This window comes from Nomascus leucogenys, chromosome 15 (assembly GCF_006542625.1).
Source record: "Nomascus leucogenys isolate Asia chromosome 15, Asia_NLE_v1, whole genome shotgun sequence".
NCBI lineage: Eukaryota > Metazoa > Chordata > Mammalia > Primates > Hylobatidae > Nomascus > Nomascus leucogenys.
In genome coordinates this window covers 66,933,612-66,948,244 of record NC_044395.1, presented here as the reverse complement: position 1 = coordinate 66,948,244, position 14,633 = coordinate 66,933,612, and the positions used below count along the sequence as shown (strand labels likewise).

At 40.8% G+C, this 14,633-nt stretch overlaps 1 protein-coding gene and 1 pseudogene across 1 annotated transcript; both read left to right on the top strand.

The window, feature by feature from the left end:
- The first annotated feature begins 3,900 nt into the window (after positions 1–3,900).
- On the top strand, positions 3,901–4,845 carry LOC100582300 (annotated as a pseudogene).
- An 8,538-nt stretch (positions 4,846–13,383) lies between these two features.
- On the top strand, positions 13,384–14,373 carry LOC100593949 (putative olfactory receptor 52L2). Its single transcript, XM_012503957.2, has one exon. The coding sequence runs from the start codon at positions 13,384–13,386 to the stop codon at positions 14,371–14,373; it is 990 nt and encodes a 329-aa protein (XP_012359411.2).
- The last annotated feature ends 260 nt before the right edge of the window (positions 14,374–14,633 follow it).

Sequence of the window (14,633 nt, the reverse complement as noted above, 5' to 3'; positions counted from 1 at the left end):
TTGGAGGAGGAGTAGGCAAAGGGAGAGGTTGAGCAGATAACGAAGGCCTTGTGGGAGAGGAAAGTTGAGGAGGTATCAGGATGGCACATACCAAGGCCCAATCACCCCAAAGTGACGGGAACATAATTACCTGTTGAGCCCAGTTCCCAGAATGTTGAACCAACACAATCCCATACTTTTACATATACGGTTCCTTTTTCAGGAAAGCAAGGACAGTATTTTTCCACTGCCCTGAATAGAGTGTTCATATTTTCCATGGTTACTTGGACCCTTCCCTGTTTTAACAGATCTACATCTAAGGTTCCTTTTTCAGGAAACCAAGGACAGTATTTTCCCACTGCCCTGAATAAAGTGACCATATTTTCCATGGGCACTTGAACCCTTTTCTGTTTTAACTGCAGTGTAATATAGAAGAGATAAGTATAACTTTTATACTCCATGTGACCCATAATTAACCGGGACCATACACAGACTACTCACCAGTCGTCAGGGAGTCGAACAAGCATTTATGTGTACCAAACCAATGACATTTCTCCACACCTACCAAACGGAATAGGGTTCCCACATGCACTTGGGAAAAAGAAAAGCCACGTGGGTGCCAGATATCGGGGGAACCAGCCCCCAATAATTCATCATTATTTCACATAGGTTCTTTTCTATTTCCCTAAGTATCAGCTGGTCTGAGAAATAAAGGGAAAGAGTACAAAAGAGAGAAATTTTAAAGCTTGGTATCCAGGGGAGACATCACATTTCAGCAGGTTCCATCATGCCCCCTGAGCCGCAAAACCAGCAAGTTTTTATTAGCAATTTTCAAAGGGGCGGGAGTGTATGAATAGGGTGTGGGTCACACAGATCACATGCTTCAAGGGCAACAAAATATCACAAGGCAAATGAGCAGGGCAAGGTCACAAGGTGAAGGTGAAATTAGCATTACTGATGAGGTTCCCTGTCCCACTGTGCATGCATTGTCATTGATAAACATCTTAACAGGGTTCAAGAGCAGAGAACCGGTCTGACTAGAATTCACCAGGCTGGGATTTCCTAATCCTAGCAAGCCTGGGGGTGCTGCAGGAGGCCAGGGCATGTTTCATCCCTTATCTACAACTGCATAGGGCAGACATTCCTAGGCAGCCATATTAGAAGCCCCCCCAACCCCCCAGGAATGCATTCTTTTCCCAGGGCTGTTAATTATTAATATTCCTTACTGGGGAAAGAATTAAGCGATATTTCTTTTATCCCTTTTCGATGAGAGAAATATCATTCTGTCCTGCCTGGCCCACAGGCAGCCAGACTTTAAGATTATCTCCCTTGTTCCCTGAAAATTGCTGCTATCTTGTTCTTAAGGTGCCCAGATTTCATATTGTTTAAACACACATGCTTTGCAAACAATTTGTGCAGTTAACGCAATCATCACAGGGTCCTGAGGTGGCATACATCCTCAGCTTACAAAGATGATGGGATTAAGAGATTAAAGTAAAGACAGGCATAGGAAATTAAAAGAGTATTGATTGGGGAAGTGATAAATGTTCATCAAATCTTCACAATTTATGTTCAAAGATTGCAGTAAAGACAAGCATAAGATATTATAAAAGTATTAATTTGGAGAACTAACAAATGTCCATGAAATCTTCACAATTTCTGTACTTCTGTTATGGCTTCAGCAGGTCCCTCCGTTTGGGGTCCCTGACTTCCCAGAACAATCAGGTGTAATTATCTATTAGTTTTCTGAAGACAGAGGCTTAAGGATGGGCTGCTTTGAGGATAATTTGAAGCAGATGCTCAAGTGATCAGAGTCACATTTCTTGACACTCCTCATCCTCCTCCCAACACCACACCCTGGGGTTGCTGAGAGAAAGAATGTGTTATTTGGAAGAATGAAGGGAGAAACATGAGGAAGGATATAGTGTTTTTGACTGGGTTGCTCCAGTTAACTACTATGTATTATCTACCCATGGGATGCATCTATCTGGTCACCTTTGCCAAATCAAATCCACTGTCTCTGAATTTTGAAAATTTCTTTTGTTCTTAACTAAACTGTTCCTTGTGCACCATTTATTGCTTATAATTCAGTGAACATAATAATAATAATAATATTTTCAGCATTCAACAAAGCATCTTCACATATTATATTTCCTTCAGTTCTCACAATGATCCTGTGAGGCAGATTTTAGTTTACTCCTTTCACATGTGAAGAAACTAAGGCTTGAAAATGGTTAGATGCTTTGCTGAAAGTCACATGCAGACATATGGCAGAAATAGTACCTCAAACCAGGATCTTGACTTCTATTGTAGAGTTTATTCTATGACACAAGAACTATAGGTCCACATTGACTTCCCATCTTCCCAGCCCTCTCACCGTCTGTTGTCATTGTAGTCTCCTCAGCAGCTGTGGTGGAAGGTATGGGCAATAACTATATGTTCTCTTGGAGAGAAAAGCACAACTTTTTTGGCTGTTTTAAATCTGTACTGTTTCTTCTTTCTTAGACTATGTTCCAGGCTGGCTTCTGCTCCTTTCCCTCACACTTAGAGGCCTCTTCTTGCCGTTATTAAGGCTGCACCTGTTATGCCTAGAATGTGAATCACTTGTCTCACATTCCAAAACCCTACCAGGCCCTAGACCCAGGTATATGTGAGTCCTGTGTTTGTCTCTCACCTGAGAGGATTGTGGTACTTGAGGTATTGGGGATATTGGGGGATTCACATGATCCCTAAATCATTCCTTGTGTGCCCTATTATTTGATCACTCTGTACTTCCTACCTTTGGCTATGGGGGCCTGGAGTTTCTTCCCTGGCTCTGCAATAGCCACTGCTAACATGGAGATAGGAGGATGGCTTCATAGCTTGGAGGTCAGTGGATTTGAGCTGTAGTCTGATTCTGTCACTATAGAGAACTATAGCCCTGGGAAATTTACTTTTTCCAGACCTCAGTTTTCTAATAAATAAAATGAATATGTTGAATATAATGTATGTTAGGGACATAAATAATGATGAAAAATGTTGTACACTCTTAATGTAATAACCTGAAAAGAAGAACTGGAGGGCACATCTGCCAAGGTCTCTCATGATCTTAGTAAGGTGGCTGTGGTATGGAATTTTTTGGCTTTCACGTTATTGTTATTACCAGAGCTTTTGTTTATCCATCACCACAGCTCTGAACTTTGTGTCTATCCCTGTACAACATCAACTTGAAGCAGCAGAAAATACAGGAGGTGGTAAAGCAGACAACCATTGAGATGTCTGGTAGAGGAGTAAGTGAAGTGGACAGGAATATCCAAGGAAGAGCCTGATCAGTGTTGGAATTATCAGGGACCATATGTTATTCTGTAAACTTGACAGTCAAATGAAGCTTGGAAGAGTGGAGTGTCTCTAAATTAAGGGATTTTTTCAGATGTTAAAATTTTTGGCAATTTTAAATGAGGCTTAGTGGGATAAGACTGGAGAACTATTTGAGGTCAGCATTGATTAAATCAAGCACCTGAATTCAAAACTTGGGGATATGAGCTTAATGGGATAATTTTTATTCAACAACAAGCCCTGGGCATCTACTTAAACCTGTTTATGTGAATTTCCCCAGGTCACACATATTGTAGAATATCTAATACTAGAAAGTGGTTTCTGAACTTCCTGTCCAATGCATTTGCCACTGGACAAATCTCACCCAATGCATTTCCCAATAACTTGCCTCTTCTGTGTTTGAAGACCTTGCAGAAATATTGACTAAACTGAAAATTATTTTTTACTCTTTTCGGAGAACTGTAGAGGAGAGTGATGTGGTGGTGATGGTGTCAGTGAGAGCATATGTCCTGAGCTCCCAACTGCTACATCACTGAATTTCACCAGCCTGCCTTTCTCTGTAATGTCACTTTGTTCTTCCATGTGAGATGATAACCATGGTTTTTTTCCAATAATTCTGTTCTCTTCCCACATACTTTCTTCCTGGCTGGCATCCCAGGATTGACTGCCGCCCACATTTGGATCTCACTTCCCTTTTGATTTATGTTTTTCCTGTCATTGACTGGGAATGGTGTCCTGCTTTTTCTCATCCGGACAGAATGCAGCCTTCACCAGCCCATGTTTCTTTTTCTTGTCATGATCTCCTTTGTTGACTTGGTCCTCTCTCTCTCTCTCTCTACACTGCCTAAGATGCTGGCCATTTTCTGGTTTGGTGCTAGAGCCATCAGCTCCCATTCCTGTCTTTCCCAGATATTCTTCATGCATTCTCTGCCATGGAGTCAGGGGTGCTAGTGGCCATGGCCCTGGACTGCTCTGTGGCCATCTGTAACCCACTGTGTTATGCAACCATCCTTACACCTGTTGTTGTTACCAAGATTGGAGGCCTGGTGGTGTTGTGAGGGATGGGATTGACCATCTCCTTTCCAAGCTTGGCCCATAGGCTGCCCTACTGTGGCTCACACACGATTGCCTGTACCTACTGTGAGCATATGGCAGTGGTGAAGCTTGCCTGTGGGGCCACCACTGTGGACAACCTCTATGCCTTTGTTGTGGCAATCTTTCTTGGCGGGGTGGGGGGTGATGTGGCCTTTATTGCCTATTCTTATGGGCAGATTGTGGGGACTGCAATGCATTTTCCTTCACCTGAGGCACACGCTAAAGCAGGCAGCACATGTACAGCCCATGTCTGTGTCATCCTGTTCTTCTATGGACCGGGCTTTCTTTCTGTGGTCATGCAGTGCTTTGGACCACGCACAGCTTCTGCTGCCAAGGTCATCCTTGCCAATCTCTACTTGCTCTTTCCCCCAGCACTGGATCCCATTGTCTATGGCATCAAGACCAAGCAGATCCAGGAGCACGATTCTAAGCCCCAAGCGGATTGAGCCTACCTGAGTATAGTTATCATCAGCTGGACTTCAGGGGCCAGGGTGGCCCTCCCTCACTGGGTGGAAGCCCCACAGCCCAGGTCATTTATTTGTGCAAAGAGTAAAAAGAAAGCAGGGAAAGTTATCCTAGGTGTTTGGAAGTTAGGAAATCTCTTCTGAGGTCTATGGTATTTATATATTGGGATGGAAAACTATTAGAAGGGCTGGGGTATTTCAATTGATCAATAAGCAGGAAATCTTTTTGATACCTTTTTCTTCTGAAAGTTTGTGTTTTATTTGTGTTGATAAGATAAATGCATCAGGTAATATGATGAATCTGAATTCAAGTGTTTTAGGAGATCAGAAAGAGATGAGCTGGACATATGAAAAAAATAGGGCACCTCCCACCACCACAGCTCTCACTCACAGCCAGTCCATGGGAAGAGATTGGCTTCTCTACCACCTACTTAGCTTCAGAGAAAGAAGGGTGGCAAACTATGGAGATAATTTTGAGTTCAAATTTATGAGAGAAATACTTTAAAATATTCATGTTCCACCTGACTAGAATTGCAGACTAAGGTTGTTTTCTCTTTTTCCAGTGCTTTTTCATTCTATTTTTGAGATGAATGGCCCTCTATGATACCTGTAGTTTCATTTCTTCATTTTTAGTCTCAGCTGCAAGACTTTGAGTTAATCATACTTGTAAGCTTATTGCATGCAAAGATTATTGTTCTGATTCTTGTTCTGTTTGCTTATTTTCTGTCTTCATTTCTTAACCTCTTGTTCATTTACTTCCCAATTCCTACCATTGGCATTCACTTTAATGTGTTTGTGTTATGCTCTTATGCATTTGCATATCCTTGAAATATATTAGTATTATTTGAGTGTTATGTATTCTTAATATACGTAAATACTCTTCTTTATTTCCTCAAATGTTTATGTTCCCTCCAGGCGGGTTGTCCAGGCTCCTCCTGATAGAAATGCTTTTCCCTGTCCTTATTCTTGCTGTTTCTACTCATCTTGAACCTCAGTTCAAACCTCATCTCCTTAGAAAAGATTATTTTAATTACATTAAATCATTTGTTTTCTGAGCTCAGAGTACTGTGTGTTTCTTTTATTATTCTTTATAATTTATAATTATATATATTTTTGCTGGATAATCTCTGTCTGCATTCCTACTAGATAGTGATTTCTACTGTATTCTTAAAATAGTTCCTGGCATATAATATGCTATCAATAAGCATGTGTTAATAAATAAGTCTCATTATTTTAATGGACTGTGTCACTAGCGTATTTCTTCATTAGTCATATTAACATAGTATGTGCTTTTGAATAAATGACTACACATATTGTTATGACTGTGGACATTCAAATATTTTTGTTAAAGAAATGAAAAAACATTGCTGTAACAATCACTACTAACACCATTTTCTTTACTACCATCATCACCTCAAACATCACCTTAACTTAGTCTTTACAAAAGTTGTAATTTCAAATGGAGGTATTCTGGATGCTGTGCAGGGGCATTGGAGGGCATAGTTACTATTATAAGACAGAATCACTGCTATAAGGGCTTAGAAGTCTCTAAGTGCTCTGGGCAAACTAGCTCTGAAGAATTCTATCTTGAATATGTTGTATTAGTGAGAAATCTTGATAACAAAGGCAGCTCCTGTGTGTTCAGCTCTTACCACATGGTAACTTGAGTCCTTGAAGTAAAAACTTTGCAGATACACTGTTTCATTTAATGCTCACAAAATGCAAATTAAGCAGGTGCTATAATTATTCCTATTTTATGTCTGATGCAATATTATGCTTCCTACTAAGTGGGGATCATTTATTTTCTCATATCTCTTCTACCTTTGGCATGGTGGTGAGTTTAGTGTCTTTGTTCTCAAATATGATTTTCAGTTCTTTCCTGTAAAAGCAAACAAACAAATAAGCAAAGACTGGTGCTTCTTTGAGGTTCATGTCATTCACTCATATCATCCTCTACCACTCCTGGTTACTGTTATCTCTCTACTAGCCTTCATTAAATGATGACATGGTCAACATCTTCTCTGTTTTTTTTTTTTTTTTTTTTTTTTTGCCACCCATGACCCTGGTGGGAGACATCAGTATTTATGTGGATAATCCATTGAACACTCTGGCTTTTCATATTCTCAATTTCTTCATTCCCAAAGACACTTACCTTATCTACCCATTCTCATGACACATCCTTGAACCTCTGTAGAGATCACTGAATTTTCTTCCCCAAAGATCTCCTCCCATCTATGCTTAGCCTTGGCCTCTCCATTTTCCTAAGATGTCATTTTGTTAATGAGATTTTGATCATATCTCAATCCTCTGCTTAAAATCCTTCATGGATATCCATGGCCCTTTAACATGGCCCAAAAGACCCAGCATGCTTAGGTTCCTGCTTACACTCCAGGCCCAGTCCTGAGTACTGCAATCTCTAATTTTAAAAATTCTTTCAGGTCTTTGAAAATACCAGAGTCCTTTTTCTTCTGCTCATGTTTTGTGCACGCACCCTATCTCCATACTGCCCTTCACTTTAATCAAGTCTTCTGGTCACTAACTTAAATTAGGGAGGGCTTTCCCGAAGTCCCCATGCTGGGGAGGTCCTTTTATTATATGCTTTTAAAACATTATAGTTTTAATATATAACACTTATAACTGTATTTAATTCTATGATCATATACTTAACATATATCATCCCAAGACCCATGAGAACCATTTTATCATAGCGTTTTTTTCCAACATCTAGTAGAGTACATGGAATTAGTATATATTTAATATTTATTGAATAAATGAATAAATAGGGCTCCGCACAAGCTGTGAATGAGATACTTGTTGACTGGATGAATGGAAGGACTGTGCACTTGAAGCACTGTTCCCAAGGAGAATATGGCCACTGGGTAGAGTGGGAAGCTGCTTCAATCAGAGATGGAACTAAGAGAAGGGTCAACTTATGATGGGAAAATATGATAAAGGAAGCCTCAGCCCATCTCATTGGGAACTTCCTCAGAGGGACTGTTGGAGGAGCCCTATTTATCCCACATGTACCATGGCAATGGGTTTGAGGTCCTTGGGTTTTTCACCATCCTGTAGAGGAGAAGCAAAGTGCTCAAATCACCTGAGGCTGGCAGCATTTGTCTTAGGTTGGCTTCTCCGGAAACAGACTCTGAAGCAGAGATTTGCATGCAGGAAGTTTATTGTGACATATACTTGGTAACAATGACTGTCATGGAGTGGGAGGAGTGAAATGGGGCCGAAGAAGAAATTAAACTATGATCGAGTTGTCTCAGGTGACTTAGCTAATCAAATAGGACCTCATGAGTTAGAATGACTCCTCGGTATTGTTTAAGATGAAGAAAGGGGGCCAGGACTTTGTATTCTTATATCACCAGTCATTGGTTATGAGCTGCTTGGGGAAGGAAAAGTAACCTTGGGTAAGACTGCTGCCTTTAGCCAAAGGAGAGTGACATAGTTATCAACTTCCAGAAGCCAACACTCCCTGCACCTGGAGGAATAGTGCATTGAACCACAGCATTCACTAAAGAATTTCCTGGGGTCTAAGATTGTTCTGCGAGAATGAGAAGTCTGAGCTCAGAGAGCAATGTGAAATTTCCCAGCTCACTGCACAAGGTTTCCTATCACCATCAGGATGTACAGGCTTAGGGGTAATGAACAATGCTGAACAGATATAGGCCACCTGGTTAGGTGCAGGAGTCACTCTCCCTGCTTGGCCTCTCTGTCCAATCACCCATCCCTGTGGGCTGTAACTTTAGCTCTGTGTTCCTCTAGTCAATCTGGGGGCTAATTTTGGCTTTGCCCAGGTGTGTCTGTGAGACCTCTGGGACCTGCCAGTTGGTAATAACATCCTGCCTGCCCATTGCCTTGCTCACAGTCACCATCACTGCCTTGGGAAGGTATCAAGAATGACCTTTCCTTTCAGGGTGACGATGACAGAACCGGTGACCCCTGGTGCACAGAAATTCAGGTGTGAAAAATGAGGTCAGCTTTGGGGCTTATGGTGCGGGAAGACTACAGCCAGCTGACTCCTGCCCTTCTCATTGTCCCTGTGACAGGGGTTATTTTTTGGCTTGGCTAGTATGGCTCTGAGTTTCCCAATACCTCTGGTCTGACACTTCTTTGTAGTCTTTATTTCCCCCTGAGTTAGGGTAGTTGTTCTCTCCAGGCCTGACTTCTCAAAATGAAGTCTCTCCTAGTTTCTACCATTTAGATGCCAGTGGGCAGGGAGGCTCTTCTGTGAAATGTGACCTATTTCTCTATCCTTAATCTCCTTCTTAACAGAGGCCTGGACTCTATGACAGTGGGGATAAAAGAAAGAATACAGATCTAGAGAGATTAGGGGAGGGCTCATAGCTGCAAGTTAACTTGTGTGCCTACAGGTGCCTACCAATCTCTTTAAGCCTTCGTGATCAGCCTGAGGCATTCACAGGACCATTTAGCATGGTCCTAGGTGGCATCCTCACCATCAAATATCATGCATGTAGATACAGTTTACCCATGTCTTGCCAAAGCTAGTACTCATGTTTCATATCTTTGGGAAACTTTAGCTATACAGACCTCGAGGGATGCATTTGATGTCCTCTTTGGCATTCAGAGACTGCTGTGCAGCCCTTCTGAATAGAAAATCCTCTTCACCATTGTTACGCATAAGCTAGGGCAGAAGACCATCGTGGAGGTTGAACAGAGGACTTAGGGTGTTCCTGGAGATGAGCAGGCAGGGCTATAACAGAACCTTCCTGAGTCTGGGAATTTTCTCCCTTTCCTAGATCTCTTTGTGTTTCTGAGTCTCCCTCCAGGCTGACCCAAGACTTTAAAGGGCACATTCTCAAAGACAGCCCAGATACCAGAAGGACAGTGCCCTTTGCCAGGCTTACTTTATTGATTATCTATGTGTCTCCAATTTGTGCGGTGAAGCTCTGCCTCGTAGTGCTTGATTTCTGTATCTTCCTCTCTTATTAGATCATTATCATGGACCCACTATTTCTGCGCCCTACACTGCCCTTTTTCTGCCTAAGTTCTTGCCTCTTTTCCTCCCGACTATCATAGAGTCTGGGTCACTGCTGAGAAGGAGATTAAAGAGAGAGAGAGACAAGTCACATACCATAGAGGCCTCCCTGCCTGCTAGGAGCAGAAGTGACTACCAGTGACCACAGGAATCCCCTTATTTCTGACATACCTAGGATTTCTTTATCACTTCTTTGCATGCAGGATAGTGATGAATCAGCGGGGATCTTTCTGCCATGAAACACCCAGAGCATCACTTAAGGTGAGGACTGTCGACACTCAATCAGTAATCCCCTCAGATGGCAATCCAGTGTCTGCTACATTACTCCTTTACTTAAATTCAGTCTCTGCCTTATCAAATTTTCATAATCTTCAGCCTTTTAAGACACTCATACACTTATTTATTTATTATTTAATCTAATCATATAGATATTTATTCAGCCAACATTACCGATTGCCGATTGGATTCTAGGGGCTTCTGGAGCTTGCCCTGGGGCTGCTGCAATAAGCAAGGCATAGTCCCTGCTTTTTAAAGTGCGAAGTCATCAGTGCAATGACAAAGTGGTAAAGACATCACAAAAGGAAAGAAAAGGAGACACATTATGCTGTCTTACGGAATTCAAGCACAACTTCACAGAAGATAGGTTGCTTAGATTGAATGTGGATGAATAAGTACTAGTTCAACAGCCTCAGCTCTTTGCTAATTGTCTCCTGCTTTCTGGTTAGAGAACTAAATAGAGCTTCACTTTTAGGTTCTTGGGAATAAAGTCCCTTCTGCTTTTCTTCTAAGAATCGCAGAGGGATCTCCTATTTACTTTAATAATTAGCGCTTAATAAGCAGATGTAGGCTTTTGCTCTAGTCTCACAAGCCATGCAGCATAAAAAAGAAGCAGATTATATTCAGGCTCATGTCTCTGCCCCTCTGCTTCACCTTCTGTAGTACGGTTTCAGTCTCACTGCTTTATGCACAATGCTTCTGTTAAAGCCACGGGTGCCTTCCACAAACATATACCTGTTCTCCAACTTCTCAGCTATAAAATGAAAAACGAGCTGATGGTTGTAACAGAAGGGGAGTAGCTAAGAAAGAGAATTAACTTCCTCAGTATGTGGAATATTAAGCAATGAAAGGTGATTTTTTTTTTTTTTGCAAGAGTATGAGATTCCCCTGGAAGTCTCAATAAAAATGTCATCATTATTTTAAGTTGACTCTTGAAGAAAGACAAAGGCTGGGAGACATATGCCCACCTGGAATTTCAGAATTTATAGTTGTTATATTGAGAGTTTGGGGGCAATATGATAGTTCCCAAACGTTATTGATTCGTAAAAAAGACACACTGAGTGATCTATAGATGCATAATCCACAACAACTGAGTCATTCTTAACTTTTAAAAATCTTCACATGTACATGTACATGAACCACTACCCCAACAAAGAAAAATATAGTTGTTTCAGACTACATCTGTCTTTTAAGATAAACATACAGACACAAATGTAACCAGTTGCAAGTTTTTTATTTTAATACTTGAGGGGTGAATCCCATGGAGAAGGTTAAACAGACAGCTGTTTATTCAATAGTTCATGTTAACATGGGTTGTCAGAGACACTGAATTGCTATAACATCATGATGAGAGGTAAACATATCAAAAGTTTGAAACAGAGAAGCAGAGTCATGAAGACAATGAATAAAGGAAAGATAATTATAGTTATCTTTTTAAACATTAATAATATTGCTATTAATATTTGCCATTACTTTCAATGGTAAAAATCACAATTACTTTTGTACCAACTTAATAAAAGATGACTAAGAGCTTATAGCCATCTTTTATTAGTAACGTTAAAAAAGATAACTATAATTTATAGACTATACTTTATAAAGTAACCTGTATATCAAGACTTTACATACATTAGTTAAAATCTGTAGTATGTAAGATTAATATTATTTATTCTAATATGAAATAAGGAAATTAAGACTTAGAGAGTTTTAGAAGCCTAGCAAGATTTTATTCCTAGAATATGAAATGGACAGAATTTCAACAAACTTTGCCCGCAAAGCTTGTATTTATCACACTACATTGTGAAGCATCCATGCTAGCTTATAATCATGAAATGTAATGAGATACAGTTCTTTAAAACAAGCCATTAAGATGCTGACAGGATTTCTACAATGGAGATAAGTCAGAAAGTTATGGATGAACAAAGAAGGATCATAACATACAGTGCTACTGACATAATCACTCTTGACCTAACACAGCCAATGAGTCCTTTTGAGCAGCAGAAGAGAGTAGACTAAATTTTCAAGAGTGAGGAAGACCAATTCAGATAAAGGAAATAGAAGAAAGACTACACAAAGGCATATGTAAAATAGGATAGTTTAGTCATATAACTCCAAGAATGTTGGAATGGTTTAGTAAAACATACATGTAGAAAACGTTAACTGTAAGACCAAAGTAATACACAATAGATAACCCTTGAAAACCTTTAATGCAGTCTTAAGAGTATGATTTTATTCCATGCAATAGATTCACTGAAGGATTTTAGCCATAGGCATGACATAATGACATCTGCATTTTACGAAAAACCTGACTTAAAAGTTGAGAGTGAATTGGGAAGATGTTTATAGCAAAGGCAGAGAGATGTAATGAAACAGTACACATGAGAGAAGTTGGATGTTTGACATCGGGGGTTGAGAACAGGGGTGGACATAACAGCTATGTGTTAAAAATGCAGTTAACAGGAATTGGCGAATGGGGAAAAGGGATGAGAGATAAGAATAAGTAAAGATAGTTTCCAAGTTTCTAGATTGGGTTTGGTACATGGATAGTAATGTAATTCATAAAAATATTGCCAAAAGTAGGTAGAACAGATTTAAGAAGGATAGATGAATTAATTTAGTTTTGAATATGTTGAGGCTATAGTATAGCTATTCAGGAAGCAAATGGAAAGAATGATTTGTGTTTCAGAAAGATATTTCACTTAGAAACATAGATTTGAAAGAAATAAAAGTAGATAGTTACAACCATGAAAGTGGATGAGGTCAATTCAGAGATAATGTACTGAATAGGGAAAAGAGGAGAGGATGGATCCCTGGAATCAACAACATAATGAGATGGAGAAAATGGTGGGACTGAGGCTATAGGAGAAACAACTCTAGAGTGCCATGTCATGGAAACTGAGGGAGGCTAATTTCAAAAACAACAGTTTAATTTACTGTGTTCAGTAACGCCAAGAGGCTAATAAAGAGAACCCTTTGAAGTTGACAGCTTCAAAACATAAGCAACTGAATGGTTAAAGCTTATGCATCTCTCCCAAAACAAGGTATGTTTACTCTTATCTCTAAAAAAACTAGACCTATTCTAATTCAGGCACGTGGATGTCTCACCTGTAAAAAAAATTATCTCCACCAAAGATTTTCTTTCTTGTATCTAACTTTATTCCCTTTGGTTGCAGTTTTAGTCACTTTATTCTTCTCATGAAGATGGTAGACAATGTGATCTGGACTATGTGATAATGTACCAGAAATGCAGAAATCATGACTTTGGATTCTTTTTTCTCTTTCCTCCTCAAGCCATTGATAATGCTCCTTAGCAATTCAAGCTGGAGGCTACCCCAGCCTTATTTTTTCCTGGTAGGAATTCCGGGTTTAGAGGAAAGCCAGCACTGGATTGCACTGCCCCTAGGCATCCTTTACCTCTTTGCTCTAGTAGGCAATGTTACCATTCTCTTCATCATCTGGACAGACCCATCCTTGCACCAACCTATGTACCTCTTCCTGTCCATGCTAGCTGCCATCGACCTGGTTCTGGCCTCCTCCACTGCACCCAAAGCCCTTGCAGTGCTCCTGGTTCATGCCCATGAGATTGGGTACACCGTCTCCCTGATCCAGATGTTCTTCATCCACGCATTCTCCTCCATGGAGTCAGGGGTACTTGTGGCCATGGCTCTGGATCGCTATGTAGCCATTTGTCACCCCTTGCACCATTCCACGATCCTGCATCCAGGGGTCATAGGGCACATCGGAATGGTGGTGCTGGTGCGGGGATTACTACTCCTCATCCCCTTCCCCATTCTGTTGCGAAAACTTATCTTCTGCCAAGCCACCGTCATAGGCCATGCCTATTGTGAACATATGGCTGTTGTGAAACTTGCCTGCTCAGAAACCACAGTCAATCGAGCTTATGGGCTGACTGTGGCCTTGCTTGTGATTGGGCTGGATGTTCTGGCCATTGGTGTTTCCTATGCCCACATCCTCCAGGCAGTGCTGAAGGTACCAGGGAGTGAGGCCCGACTTAAGGCGTTTAGCACATGTGGATCTCATGTTTGTGTCATCCTGGTCTTCTATGTCCCTGGAATGTTCTCCTTCCTCACTCACCGCTTTGGTCACCATGTACCCCATCATGTCCATGTTCTTCTGGCCATACTGTATCTCCTTGTGCCACCTGCACTCAATCCTCTTGTCTATGGGGTGAAGACCCAGAAGATCCGCCAGCGTGTGCTCAGGGTGTTTACACAAAAGGATTGATCTGAACATATTCTCATTGTTTCTTTCAGAGGCACCTGCCAAGGACATAGCCAGGAACTCATGGCTTGTGCAGATTATATGGATGGGGTAATTTTCACAGCGAGTAGTCCTTCTAGTGTCACTTATATCACAGCAAAGAATATCCAGAGGCACCTGGCTTCACAGCTTATTGGGATGTATCTGGATACCTGAATTTGTGAATAGTTTTTCCATTCTTTCTTTTGCTCCTGATTCCAATATTTTCCTACTCCTGTGTCAGA